Source organism: Myiozetetes cayanensis, unplaced genomic scaffold (genome assembly GCF_022539395.1).
Source record: "Myiozetetes cayanensis isolate MyiCay16 unplaced genomic scaffold, myiCay2020 scf2-11, whole genome shotgun sequence".
Lineage (NCBI taxonomy): Eukaryota > Metazoa > Chordata > Aves > Passeriformes > Tyrannidae > Myiozetetes > Myiozetetes cayanensis.
In genome coordinates, this window is record NW_026087411.1 from 97,186,848 (window position 1) to 97,201,973 (window position 15,126).

Below are 15,126 nucleotides of genomic sequence, written 5' to 3' on the forward strand. Positions count from 1 at the left end.
ATAGTGTGGCTCTAGAAATCATAACTACTGCTTTAGCATATTTTACTATGTCTGTATTATTTTTATGACTTTACTGCTACCCCATGTAGTTAGATGTTTTATCAGAAATACATGAAAAAATGGATTAAAAAATAGTTGTCTGAGATTTCATTTTTTATGTGTCCTTATTTACTCAAGTAGTGCTCTTAGTTTGTTTGTTTTATTCAGTTTTGAAATTCAAATCCTACTAAAGGAATCATCATATGTGGTCTAGAACTGTCATTCGAGCCCTTGTTGTAAACAGGTTTTCAGTGCTGATATCTAAGGTGAACTCTAATACATTATTATTGTTATTACATTTAATAAGCTTATAAACCAGCAAAATATATAATGATAAACTTGTTTTATGTCTAACGCAGAGATACTTTGTTAACAAGGGAAACACACAGGATTATTTCTCTAATACCTACAAAAGACATTTTACAGACACCTGCACTGTGTGTACAGCTCCAAGGTCTACCTGCTCTCAGAAGCTTGGTCCTGTTTCTGAATGTCAGCCTATGCCATAAGTAAGGACAGACTTGGACTGGGGAAATTATCTCCTGTATGTGAGGCCTCTACGGTGATGTTTGGCCATTTTGAGTTTATTGTCTTCCTTTCTTCTTCGCTCCTACTTGTCCATGCTAGTAGGAGGCAGCCTGGCTGAAGCTTCCTTTTTTTTTTAAACCATGGATTTGTTGATTCCATAACTGAAATACCCTTTTTTTTTTTTCAACCATATCAAATTTTGCTTAGTGGGAGAACTGTAGCAGAATGGGAAGTGGTGTGGGGAAAATAGAAGAATAATTGCGGTAGGTGGAGAGACAAAAGGGAGTAATCTATGTAAAAACAAAGATAAGAGGAGAACTGTACAGACTAAAGAAACTATGGCATATAGAGTGCTCCTGTCCATTCATAATGTCCGATTTTTTTGCCTTCACTTCCTTTTTCCATTTATCATTGCAGGCCTTATAATTTTGCAGGAAAGCAGAAGAAAAAAAATTACTCCAATCACTGGTACATGTGGCACTAGTTTTCTCATGTGTTACGACAAATGCTGCCTGACATTAACACTCTCACATCAGACTGATTCAGTCTTGGCAGTTGCTTGGTAGAGTTCTTCATTCAGGCCCACATTGGCAGTAAAAAAACATATTAAAGCCCCTAGTGGAACCGGTTTGCCTGTTATTCTCTTTACATTACTGTGTATATCTCTGTTGTGTCTTAAATACACTCTCCGTTTGTTTGCTTCAGAGCTACCTTCTACCTGTGAAACCAGCTAATAGAACTTGAATAAATACCACTCAAGTGTTGTGGTTCCAGTTTGTTATTCAAACTACTCAGATGTGCAAATACGAATTTTTCAGAAATAATGTGGGATTTTAGTTAAGAAACATATGTATAATGCTAAGGGAGGTAGAGTACTGATGGAGTACTTAGTTGTGCATTCTTTCCCAAGGCTGCATAGTCTCGCTGTAAGACAGTACCAACTTTATATAGGATTTCTTAATACTATGAGTAAGTAAATAATTTCTAAATTCTGCCTTACTACAACTATCACTAGATAAGATTTAGGGTGATTTCTTTGAGGTAGAGCAGTTGTTGTAGGGTTTTCCTATATTATTTCTCTTATGCTTTTCTTGCTTCAGTGCAAGTAACTCCAAATTACTGAAAAAGTAATTTTGAAATCTTTCAAAACCAGATCTGGATTCAGAGTATCTGTGTTCTTAGGTCATGTGCAGTTAAAATGTAAAGAATATGCAAGCATGAAATTTCAGATAAAATTTTCAAAATGTTTTCCTTAAATGGTTACAAACATTTAGGATCCTATCTCTTCTTCAGTCTCTCTGGATTGAAAATAATAAACAAAAACTTGGAAACTAGTCTGTTGAACGTGGATTTTTAAATATACTTCTAATTGATAGTTAGTAAGGCTAGGGTTCAAAGTTACTACATTATCCCTCTTAAAAATCTTACAAATTTTACACATACGCTGTTGATAAATATGTGTGTGCATATAAAGGCAAGGATATACATCTCTGTATATATATGTATGTATAAAGCAGAATATTTTTCTGAAACTGGATTTTCTGTATTTCTCTTTTACCCAATGCAGGAATGATTTTTTTTTTTTTGTTACTGTCATAAGGTCCCACTTTATACTTGTAGTAATCGGTGATCTACACTTCTGCTCATATTTGGTATTTAAGATTTGTTGAATAAGCTGTACAAGTCAGATCAGAAAGCATTTCTGGTTACTGGTTTTGCAACAAGAAAATACAAAAATACAACGGCTGGCCATTGGAATCCTCTCTTTTCTGCTCTAGAAGGGCTGCAGATGAGGGCTGCCTTTTGAATTGATTGACATGGGGTGATGTTTGTGTTTTGACAGTTATGAAAATGTGCAGCTGTTCATAAAGAAATAGAAATTGAAATCTGTGGTCTTAGAAAATTAACCTGATCTTACTATTTATTCCATCTGTTCCCATGCTTTCAGAGTATCCATTTTCCTTTTCAGCAGACCTTTCTTTTATTTTTGAGTTTTGCCTTTTGTATGCTGATAATACATATATGTATACCAATGAGATTAATTCATGCAAAAGTGACAGTCAAAAATCATATTCTTGGAAAAAAATTCTCCAGTGTATTTAAAAGTGATAGCTAAGAAAATTGTCTTAAAATTAAACCATTTTCCATTATAAATTTTTTAGAGATTATTATGAAACCCCTGAAGAGGAGCAACACAGATCAACTGTAAAACATAAAGCTACAATAAGACCTATTTAACTTAAAATTTCAATACATACCAGTAATTGTAGGGTGTTGCCTTTTGTTGAAATTAGCTTAGCTTAGCTGGCATGGTTTTACTGTGTAAGAGGGCATTACTGTAGAAATCTGAAGCATGAAGTAGAGAGCAAAATGCATTATCCTGTGCTCCTAAGCAAACGTTTTAATCACAGGATATGCTATTTGTTTTAAATACTTCCTTGACATGTTGCTCTGTTAAATTCAGTACTGAGTGAAATATAATAGAGTACGTGGGTTTAATTCCAAATAATTTAGCAAAAGACAGCAAGTGATTAATTCAGAGTTTATATAAAATTTTGTTATCTCTAGTATAGGAATCTGTTACAAAGAAATATGTCTTGCCCTCTGTGCTTTAAGTATGTGGCCCAATAGTAAGTGAACAGACAATGTAATGTAATTCTTAGTCTAACGAGCACATATATTTCTGTTGCAGCTGAGTGTTAACGTATTTAATTTTACTTTTTGTTTTGTCGTCCCCCCCATGTAACCATGTTCATTGAGGGAAGTATAGTTTTTTTCCCTGCTAATCTGTTTTTATTGTTAAGTTTTGTACTCCAAATTCTACAACCTGCCTTTCGGACCTTCCTTACACTATTATTATTGATCTGCTAGAGTCAACAGATGTCATTTACCTCCTCCCAATTGTTTTCTTGTTAACCTAAACAATGTAAAGTGAAAATTACAGTGTTTTCTAAAATCTCAGACATTCCTTTTTAAAGTCTTAGCTCTTGTCGGTTTTTACACAGCTGTTAATCAGGAGTTACAGAATTATTTTTGTGAACAGATCTCTTTGCGTGCTTTTTCTATTACTGCCCTGTAGGTCTTTTGAAGAAGTGTATGTAAAATGTATTAGCACTTTATATAAGTAACACTCATTGAAAACTTTACCAAATCTTAATAAATTTATGGTCGTTTTTTTAACCACAAAGTCAGTTTATTAGTGAAGGAAGTTAATTAGATATATTAGAAAAAGAAAAGTTTACTTGGAGACAGGAACATATTTTTTATAAGCATGGGATTTAAGGTCTGTATTTGGATGAGTGGCTTGAATAAGTGCTGCTGGTTTTTTATGAGCAGTTTGCTCATCTGATTTGACCTGAAGTTACACAATACTGTTTACATGGACCGGTAAGAAAGTTTGTAGGAGGGTAGTTTTTTACTTTCTTAAAAAAAAAAAAAAAAAAAAAAAATCTCTTATTCAGAAGGATTCCAAGGAAAGGAAGAGGGCAGAAACAGTTAGTATTTCTGATATTTTAAATAAAGTTAGCAGCCTCTTTAATAAGCAGTAATAGAAATCCACTGGATGGATTTGCTGGATGATTATAGTAAAATTTCTTCTATTTATGTCATGAGTTTTGAAAAGAAAGAGAAGAAATAGATGCTAGAGTTTTAGATCCTCCTGCATGAAATTATAATACAAATTCTGGTTTGACAGGTCTTTCCTCTGGCTAGCCTTACACCCTGGGCCAGCTTCCTTCTGGTTTTGTTTGAGAAATCAGTTGTCAGACTTGATATAACACTGAGGATCACACTGGAATGCTTTCTGGTCACGAACTATGAAGGAAATGCTAAGTGGTTGAGAAATAATATATCAGTAGAGTATATTTTGAAGTAATATAGTTCTAAATGCCTGTTACAACTGAGGTCTTAGTTGTGATAGGAAATAAATCAGAATCTTATGGAGTCTAAGTTGACCTGGAGTTGCATTCATCATTCTGACATCCTCTGACACCACTTCTGATGATGTAGATTGGTAATGGGTTCTTCTTTCCCCTGGCATGGATCTTAGTAGTGTGACTTCATTCAGCAGTACATAAGATCCACACTTTACAAAATATGCAATCCCAAAAAAGTGTTATACAGAACATTATATAAATTTTATAAAAATTTATGTGAGATGTTTCATCTGTGTTTCATTAAATAGCTGTCATGTACCTGTACATTGAGCTGTTGTGGTACCAATCCAGATTTTCTGTATGATTGTTCATTGAGTTGACGTTTTGCTGCGTTTTACAAGAGGATGTAATGATACAAACTTGTTCAGATTGGGCAATGCTGCAACACAGTCATTAACCAAAATGCTGCTAAAACTCTAGATTCCTTTTTTTAACCTTTGCCTCACTAATCCCATTGAATGCAGCAGAATGTTCATCAACAGTAATTTAAGACTGCTTTCTCCAAAAGAACAGTACCAAACTAGCTGGTTTTAGGCAGGTTTTTTTTGGCAGGATTACTGTTGGATGGTGGAGTTGCAACTTGGTCACCCCAGGGGTAGTAGAGATTCAACCAGCTGGAGTTCACATTTGGTGAACTAGGTTTGCAGTACAGCTCACAAGGTGTCTACAAAGCAATTTTTCTGTTGTGTTCTGGCACGGAACTTACTTTTAAATTATTTTCACCTTGCTTTTCATTGTTGTTCACCCCCTACACTGACTGTGTATCTTCAGTTGTGTCGTGTTACGTACTAGTCAGGATACATACACAAAATATTTCATATCTTGTTTGTTACTGATTGAATAAACTTTTACACTTCTCTTAATAGAATTTTTAAAGCAGTTTTATTTTCTGATGTCTATTCCACGTATGATGATGCATGAAAGTGATGTGTACGTCCATTACAGGAACAGAGCAGTCACAGAAGCCATGGGGAATAGTTAGCATCGGGAAAAGAGAATTTGTGTAGATGTAAGTGGCTTACTCTGAAGGTCATAGTTAGTGAGTTTTGTGATTAAAATTTTGTCAACCTTTAAAAAAATGTCTAGAGGCAGTGACTCATTCTATATTAGCATTTACCTCTTTGACATATAAGCCTGTTAAGAACAGGTGCAAAAATCCTTTTAGAAAGCGCCTGAGTCCTGGTTTTGAGAAAAGATGAGGCAAGAGGTGACTTTAAAGGGAAATCCCCCTAGAATATGTCTAAAGTAAGCAAATATATATATATTAAAATATTAGAACTGTAGCAAAGTATTTTGCAAGGCCTGTTTCTCGTTTTTCCAGGTCTGATTTGGTTTCAGTAGTTCAGTTTACGTTCAGTATTGTTGTCTGTGTATCAGGATTATGCACTTATCTGAAAGCAAGGTGTTGCACACACTAAAGTTCTGTTAAGCTTCTGACTGCCCTTGAGGTGAACCAGGATGCTGATAAATTCAAAAAATTTGGTCTTTGGTAAATGTTGTAATAAGAATAAAGATAAAAGTAAAGTAATGTGAAAATGAAGACATTTTTCTCCCCACATATTGCTTAAAATTCTTTTCCTATTCTTTGATTTTTGAATGAACCAGAAAATACACAAAAATATGCCAAGTGGTTTTGTGTGCCCTGATTATATAACTCATTCACAAGTGTACTTTTAAGGCTAGTAATTTCATCTTATTTCTTCTTTATTGATTGTAAAATATGCATAATTATTAAATATTAGTAGTAATTTTGCGTAAACTTCATTTTTTTTATCCTTTGTTTTAATTAATTTATAAAAATATTTAATGAAGCATTGTACTTCTGTGCAGAGCTTAGTTTTGAAAATCTGAAGTAGGGGTGCACCTTCTTGCCTTATGGTTACATTTGTTTGCCTATTTAAAACATTTTACAACATGTCACATAATATGAGAAAAAGTTTTCCTATTTTCTCATCTTTCTTCAGGAGAAGAAAAAGATACATAAGCAAAATGGACTTATGACACACTAGTGAGAAATACCTTGTTTAATGTAGGCACATCACAAACTGATCATTCTAACAAACACACTTAACAAAATTAATTGTGTTTCTAGGTTCCATGGTTCCTTTCTCCATGCGGATTTTACATGCTGAACTTCCTCAATACCTTGGTAATCCTCAAGAATCACTTGACAGACTTCATAGTATGAAGATAATCTGTGCCAAGGTAACAGCATCTCTTTGCACTAACATTTCTTAATGTTTAAGAAATAAATTTTATTGTCCTTGTAAAGAACATTAAGTTTCAATGATGACTTGTTTTACTCCCATCTTGATGCAAATACGGAGCTCGCTATTAAAAGTAATGAAGTGCCTCTTTCCTTTCAAGAGACATCCTTCTCACCTCTGTGATAGCTCTGACTCAAATGAGTAGAACAGGGGACAACTTTTGTGCTTTTGCCAGACAAGATGTGGAGGATGGTGAGCAGATGTGTTTAAGGGCAAGTAGGGGAGATTTCTTTCCTTCACTCAACTGAAAACATTGTTAATGACCTTGATCCTTTGGAAATAGTCTGGATTTTTCAGAAGTAGTCCAAATAACTGGTTTTGGAAACAACAGTCATTTGGGAATATAAGTACAACCATCTGAATTTGTTTTGGGGGATTTGGTTTGGTTTGTCAAGTAGTATAATACAAAATTATGGCCTGAATTATAACATGGGATTTGTCGGTGCTGAAATTGGAGTCATGGGGTTGTGAGCACAAACTCTTTCCACTAAAACCAAAATGCTGACAGTAAGGATTTGTCCTTAAATGTTTTTTACATCTTTTCCAGACAGTCTAATGCACCAGTGATTATGAATTGTTACCATGTGATAAACTCTAGAAGAAATGCAATATTATTGCTTTATCTGTGACACTTGAAAGTTCAAAACTGTACAAAATAAATATATGCAATTTATTTTCAATATTCCATGGAAGTTTCCTATATTTACTCCTTAAATAACTTGGATAAGAGAAGTGAAGGGAAATGGTAATTGCCAATCGTATGGCTGTATGGCCTTACATATATGAAATCAACTTGCTTCTAGCCCAGTGATTGCTAGGATAACCAAATGTTTACAGTAAAAAGTCGAGTTCTTAGCATTATGAGGGGGAAAATGAATGGTTTAGGTAATAAGAAGTGAATGTGGCATTTGTTACAAAGTTTGAAAGAACTGATTTGGAAATGGGTGAGAGATGTCTCAGTTTGGCCAAGAAGTGCCACTTCTTAGCACTGCATGAATACCGTTACCTGTTGATGACCATCTCATCTAATAATATTCCTGGCAAACTGTCCTCTACAGCCCTTTTCCTTATAAACAGTCCTCAGTTTGAAGTAATTCTGTTCTTCTAGGAAATGCTGTATGCCTCTGTTGCAGGATTTCATGGTGCTTCTACTAACATTTGCCTACCCTGGTCTGGAGCAGATCAGCTGTCTTGTATCTTTGTTTTATGTGATCTGGTATTAAGTGCTGCGTTGTCTGCCTTCAGTCATGAAGGGGCTACTAGGTACCAAAAACTGAACTTGTTCGTAAGTTCCTTCATCTTGTAACAAAGAGAGAAAACTGTATGAATGTGAACGAGGGAGCAACTGCTGAGCAAAGGTGTTCATCAGCCATCTGGCAAACTTTATGGAAATGGCCACATCTCAGTTACAGTGTGATCAGCCATGATTCTCCATAGATTAGAGATGCTTGGTAAATAAGAGGAGTGAAAGGAAAGGAAATTAACTCCCTCCTCCCACCCTCCCCACTCCTTTGTAAGACCTTTAAGTCATCTACAACCTTGCGCTGTCCGCCTCTGCTCTTTTCCTTAAGTGTATATCCTTAGAGCCTACCCAGTGTACCAAGGAAGCTTTTAAACAATAATACAAGATTTTGTGAGCTAGGCTGATTATTGGTTTAAGTAAGGGAAATTAGATATGCTGGAGAAGATGAAATAGAAGTAAAGGAAAGTTACAGATTATTATATACATATTTCCCTGCCTGCTAAGTTCTTTGAAGACAGGTCTGTTTACTCATTTTCTCACTCCATCAATTGCTGGTTACCTAGGTCACTACAAATTATCCCTTGTGCCCTTGGGGGAAGCTTTTTGAGTCTGACTGTGTCTTCCACAAGCCCTTCTGAGTAGTGCCCTGTTCTCTGCACTTGATGTTGGTTCACAGACTGTCACCTCTTTGTCTCTGCCTTCCTGTGTCTGAGTTTGCAAGGTTTCTCCTGGGGTGATGGGTTCAATTGCAGCAAGAAAAGGAAAGATCTCCCTTTGGTTCTGACACCTTCCACTAGAATTAGGATACAGTAACCAGGACAAGCCATTGTCTCTGCTGATGGATGCTCCTTTTTAAAGTGCAGTACACAGCTACAAAAAAATAAAACATACCATCCTTCTCAGAGAAATATTTCTGATCCATTATTCTAGACACCTCATTGCAGATTACTTCATTTGTTTGCATTCAATTAAATACCTTGTCTTTTGGAGCAATTCAAAGACAACAAGAGTATAAAAAAGGACAGCTTGTATACATAACTGGTTTTAAAAGGCAGTTGTAAATTGGTGATAATTTAACCATTTGAAGTTAGGGTTGACTGACAAAAAACATTGTATATATAAATGTTTTGATATTTGTATGGAACACTATTTGTCCAACAATCTCAATCTCAATTGGACCATTCAAGAATAATGTTTATAATACTTATAAAAACCCAAGGCAAAACCAAGAAAATAACATAAAGAATGTACACTCATTATTCTTAATATTTCTATGTGACACTTGGGAACCATTTGGGTTATAACAGAATTAATTGGGGAGCTTTCAACCAAAAGCCTCTAGTGTTTTACTTCCCTATTTTAAAAAGTAGAAAAATAATCTTTGGTCATCTGTATTTACAGAAGGGCATAGGAATAGTCATTATGTAAATGAGATGATCTTGGAGTCATAAAAGCTAGAAGAAAGAAAAGACCTATTAGCTCACCTAGTCTGTCTCTGTGCAATGCAAGGTTGTTTTCTCGTTTTTAATGAGCCAGCCTATGGAGCTGAGGCCACATCCCCTGGGAGGCTATTCCAGGGTAATGCTAATGCATTCTGATCATAAGAAAATTTGTCTTTATATTTTGTGTCTGTTCCTTAATGTAACTATGGGATTTCTTCCTATCCGATACTTGCTTTTAATCTGCTTAATTCCTTCTTGCTTTTTATCGTAAATATTCTACAGACACTTGTCAACTTTAGATTAGTTATTTCAGTTAAAGATGTAATCGTATTTATTTTGGTTACTTGGTCATTTCAATCCCCATCTACTTACATACTTATGGTACCTGAAAGCAGGATTGGAGGTTGGGTGCAAAAATGGTATTTTCATTTTCCATGTATATATTTTTCCACATACATATTTTCCTGCAATGATGTTTTTACCTTTTCCAGTGTTCCGGCAAATTTTTAATCAAGATCTGGTTAGATATTTTACATCCTTGTCTATAGGTAGGACATTTGGGAAAGAAATTATCTGTAGTGCCAAGTAGGTGTTATAGCTTGGGGGAGCAATCCCATGAAATTGTTACTGCCTCTGTGTTATTGCAGGTCTTCCCAACATGAACTGCCTCAATGAGTTGTTGCCCCTGTAAGTCTGCCTTGAAATAAATGGTCTCTGAACAGCCAGGCAGTAAGAGTAACAATAGTAATTTAAATCACAAAAGGGTTTGTTCTTTTCAAGTCTTCATTTAAAAACATAGGCATGCTCACTTTAGTGCTAATAATACTGAGGACGTGCTACAAAATGCTTTCCCGGAGACCAAAATGTGAAAAGAACAACAGCTGGGCTTAATCCAAACCCTTCCCTTGTTTGTGTCAGTGCTTCCTAGATGTTTGAGGGAGAGCTTCTGGAAATACTCAAATCTCATAATATAATGTATTTCACTTTTAAACTGTAATCCTTCAAGTGCCAGAGCCATACTGGGCTCTTTTACCAGGTGGGTGGAGCAGTGGTAAATGGCTTAACAGTCCTGCTTCCTAAAAAAGCCTCTGCCAATTGTTACCTCTGCAAAACTTGTCAAAAATACTTTGTGCCATTTGTCCAGCCACTCTGTAGTTCCACCACTCTTATTCATGAGGAATTGTGTTCCTCTCTGGCCCTTGGATACACACCCTTCATATCTCCTAATCTTCTGTTTTACTTCCAAATCAGTGAACTTTTCAGTCTCTTAACTACTGATTATTCTGGGGTTTCATTTTCATTCAACTTCCAGATCTGTCTCGGTTTCTTAGGTGACATAAGGATTCTGTTTGTCATATGTTATTTAAGTCTAGAGGGTATTTGTCTTGACACCTTGTTTGGTAAGCTTGTAGAAACTATTGATGATCTGTGTACCAGTCTGAGTACCCAAAAAGCCACAATTCCAGAAGCACCAAAAAAGGCTATTTTGACTAAAAAGCTAGTGCTGATCAAAAGTTATGGGAGAAGGAATTAGGTATTAAAAAGAGATACATAAGAATAGATAATAAAAATAATAATATAATAATAATAATGGCCAGTCTTCACAAGTGAAGATCCGGGGAAGGTCTTTCCACCTTCCAGCCTGCGCATTGGATTTTTTAGGTGAGACACAGTGTGCGCGGAACTGAGCCCACCCTTTAATCCTAAGGTTCATCTACCGGGGCCAAGCGAGCTTGGACGGTGGCAGCGAGGTCCTTAGGACGTAGGTGGGTTGCCTTTAAGGGCTAACGAGCTCCATCTGCCCGGGAGTGTCCCTGACCGGGAATCGAACCCGGGTCTCCACGGTGACAGCGCCGCACCCTTACCACTAGACCACCAGGGGCTCCTACATAAGAATAGATACTAGGGATGCAAATGGCGGTATGAATAGATTAGTAATTCCAGCATACAGGCAATGGATAGGGAATGAAACAGAAGACTCAATGAAGTAATACTAGCCAGTGAAGTAATGATTGTGCATTTATAAATATTCAAAACAATAAAAAGCATAGATCATATGTGAAACTGATGATGTAAATTATAGAAGTGTTCAATCATATTTTTATTTATAATAGGAGCAGGGATGGTTAGAGCTATCTCTTATGATAATGCTATAATATAGTTTACCAGCTAAATATTTCATATCAACTAACCCAAATAGCTTACACTGAGGAACTGTTGGAATCATTAATGTTACTGTTAAACAATTCTTGAAAAACTGGGGAAATGCCCAGATACGGGAAAACTGCAGATGATGTTCTTATACTTAAGAAGGGCAAAAGAGATAAACCTAGGGAATAAAACAATTAGCCTCAAATCATCACCAAGCTCTGTTTTAATTACGTTAAGTTGAAGTGAGGGCTAGATATCCCCAAGTAATGTCACAGAATGGTTAATGCAATACTCTAATTTTATGCTAATATCAAATTCTTTCATTTTTGATTATGTTAGTGAGCACATTTTCAGAGAAACTTGTCTTTCTAAACAGGACAGCCTGTTTCCTCGATGAAGGCTCTTTGTTATGTTTATACCATTTCAAGAGTAGGAACTTTGAGCCTTATTGAGACTGAGAAGCGATCACTAGGTATTTTGTAGGAGAGGAGAAAGATCATGGGGTTTAGACCACAGAAAATAGATTATAAAGTGGTTCAGATTTGTGAGAGAGATGTTTTTCTCTGACAAGGTGCCTTATTATACACTAAGCATTTAACACTGAAATGTGGCCCTTTTGGTTTTAAGTGATTTCTAGGTGGCTACACTGCTTTTGAGAGTCAGCCTTGCAGCAATGCTACTGCCATCTCATAAATTGCCACCTATCAGTGAAGCTGCAGTATCTAATGGTATATTCTCATAGTCTCTCAAAATCTGAGATAAGGTAGCTCAGTCGCCCCTTTGTGAACAAAGTTTACAGTAAATCATACTACCTGGTGTTTGTCATGGGCTAAAAATTCTTATTAGCCTGGCTCAGCTGGCAGGTGGTAACTGCTCTGCTTTCATTGTATGTCCCTCCTTGCTCCTTAATTCCTTGTAGCTAAATTTATGGCACTAACTTCAAGATTTCATTCTAGTCTATGAAAAGAGCATAGCATAGCACTCTCATAGAGTAATATCTTCCAACCTAAGATGTCTAAAATTGGTGGCATGAACTGGCACTCTGGTTATCTTCATTGGCTGTAGAAGGCACCAATACATTTTCTGAGGCCAGATTAATTCTACCTGCCTTTGTTTTGGAGGATTTCCTGCACTGATTTTTAAGTGTTCCCTTATGAAGCACTGAGCAAAATAGGAATGCTTTGTTGGTGTAGGAAAAGACAATTACTTTTTATACTGACAGAAGTTGAAAGCTCTCTGTCTGGAAGTGCAGTCAGTCCCCAGAAGAGGCAGTACCCTGTATTTCCCTCACCAGCTGACCACAGCAGCTGGTTAAAGAGCAAGTGACCTTAATATTTTTCAAAGGAAATCTCAAGCATTGTTCTACAACCGAAATTATAAATCTGTAACAGGAAAGGTGGGGTGATCTGTGGGAACTGGAAAACAAATTTGGAGAAACTGTAATGGCATTTGGAAAAGCAAAGTTGACTTGCATTTCAAATGAAGCCTTACATGCATATTTTGAAAGTGCTTAAGACACAAGCTTCATTAAATATATGTTTTCATTTTTCCAGTGGAACAACAAATGTTTCATTCACTCAACAATTTACATGATTTAAAATCTATGAAAAATAAAAAAGAAGCAATAAACTCCAAAGTTTGAGAAGGAAATTGCAGTAAGAACTAAGAGGAATACTTCAATGCAGAGAAAAATATGGAACTAGAGCCCATACTTAGGTTGAGGGAGTCAGGAGGCAGTGGCTTTCTATGAAAAAATTAGTTTGACTTGTGTTGTGGTCATTAACATCTATTCTCTGGTGAAGCATATTTCATATTTTACTTAATAAAATGTGAATATCCCTAGAGTGTGCTGACATTTAATGTTCTTTAAGTATCATAAACCCGAACTCTAACATCCTTCTACTGTACAATGGCTTTCTTACTTTGTGCACTTGGTCTTGCTATGGTAATAACCAGTAATCTTGAACAGTACCTAGGTACAACATTCCTGCATGAATTGGTTTACATGTAGTCTGTCAATTGTAGATAATTTGCATTAAATATATAGTACTGTTTAAACTCATCTTGGTTACTTTAAAAAATTTACTACAGATATTAGAAAATTTGGAACAAGGCTTAGCTGAAGATGGAAGTATGACTAACATTACACAAGAGAACAGACAAGGTAGGTATTCTTTAAACATTTTTTTCACAGGCAGCCTACTTTTATTGCTTGCCTAAGTATGCCAGAAGTTTTCACAAGACTACCCCAGAGTGGTTAAAACAGTATTTTTGTAATCTCATAGTCTACTCAGCCCCCAAAATGATGCACCTTGTACTTTTATTTGCTGGAATTAATTTCACAGTTTTGCCCTTGATCGAACTGATGCACTAAATCAATTCTTTTTCCTACTTAGAAGAAACAAAGAACATGTTGGCTACCCTTTAGTGATGAATATATAAGTATATTGCTGCCGCAACTAGATGGATGTCTCATCTTAAGCCTTGGCTGACCAACTCCTCTCAATCCTCATGTCTGACATCCACTCAATTTTTTCAGATTGAACTGCCATCATACAGTGGCCATGCTGGCCTAGGGTGCTGCTGCATAGATGGCTGAGTCTCACTGTAGCTGCATCGTGCTTAGACTCCTCCAATACCTAAGGCACTAGAAAAATATGTACATTATGTTGAGCTGCATCATCATTTTCATGATTTTGTATCCAATTATGTTTTCTCTTATTCCTTCTATTTTAGTTGTGTAGCTTCAATAGTATAGGGTACATTACTGCATAAAAAAGGGTGATCAGGACAAATTAGTTATCCAAGCATTTTTTTTAAACAGATGAAGTCATTTGACTATATTTGAGAGTTGGACAAGAGGTGACATTTCAGGCATTGCTATGGATTTTATGGACCCCTCGTAGTGCCTAGCAAGTTTAAAACATCACACCAGAAAAAAAAAACCTTTTAGCTTCAGCTAACATTCTAAGGAATAGCATTCACCTAGAGCCTGTGGGAAGTTAATGTCTGGCTCTGAGATGGGAAGAAAACAAGTAGAGTTAGTACCAGACTAAAAAAGTTATTATAAAAAAGTCTGTAAAACAGTGTCTATATGGTGCAGACTTCTGCAGTCTTCATTTTGACTGGATGTAAAAGCATCTTGAATGTTTTACTGTACTTGACTTAATACCCCTTCTGTATGTCCGAAGAATATTAACACGTGAGTAGCATATATTACAAAGATATTTGCAGATGCAGTTGAATACATTCACTACTCTTCTCAAAAGGGTTAGGAAAAAGGGAAAGAATCTGACATTGAAGATTTATCCATAGCACTTCAGGAGTTTGTGTTCTTCTGTCTTGTATCTAAAATTCTTTTTGCCTCTGTTCTACTTACTTTTCCCCATTAGCCCTTTCTACCAGATGTTTGTTCTTATCCCCACATCGTTTCCTTTTTACCACTTTAAAACCAGGATGTTGGTCCCCCATTAAGATACAAGGACTTTTTACTTGCTGTGTCATAATCCTGTGTCCTGCAG

At 36.0% G+C, this 15,126-nt stretch overlaps 1 protein-coding gene across 1 annotated transcript in view; it reads left to right on the forward strand.

The window, feature by feature from the left end:
- Positions 1-15,126, forward strand: part of TRAPPC12 (trafficking protein particle complex subunit 12) — a 49,579-nt gene that overhangs the window by 16,502 nt on the left and 17,951 nt on the right. The window contains exons 6-7 of the mRNA XM_050315657.1: positions 6,595-6,707; positions 13,697-13,769. Of these exons, the coding sequence (XP_050171614.1) occupies positions 6,595-6,707; positions 13,697-13,769 (186 nt within the window). The remainder of the gene's footprint in view (positions 1-6,594; positions 6,708-13,696; positions 13,770-15,126) is intronic.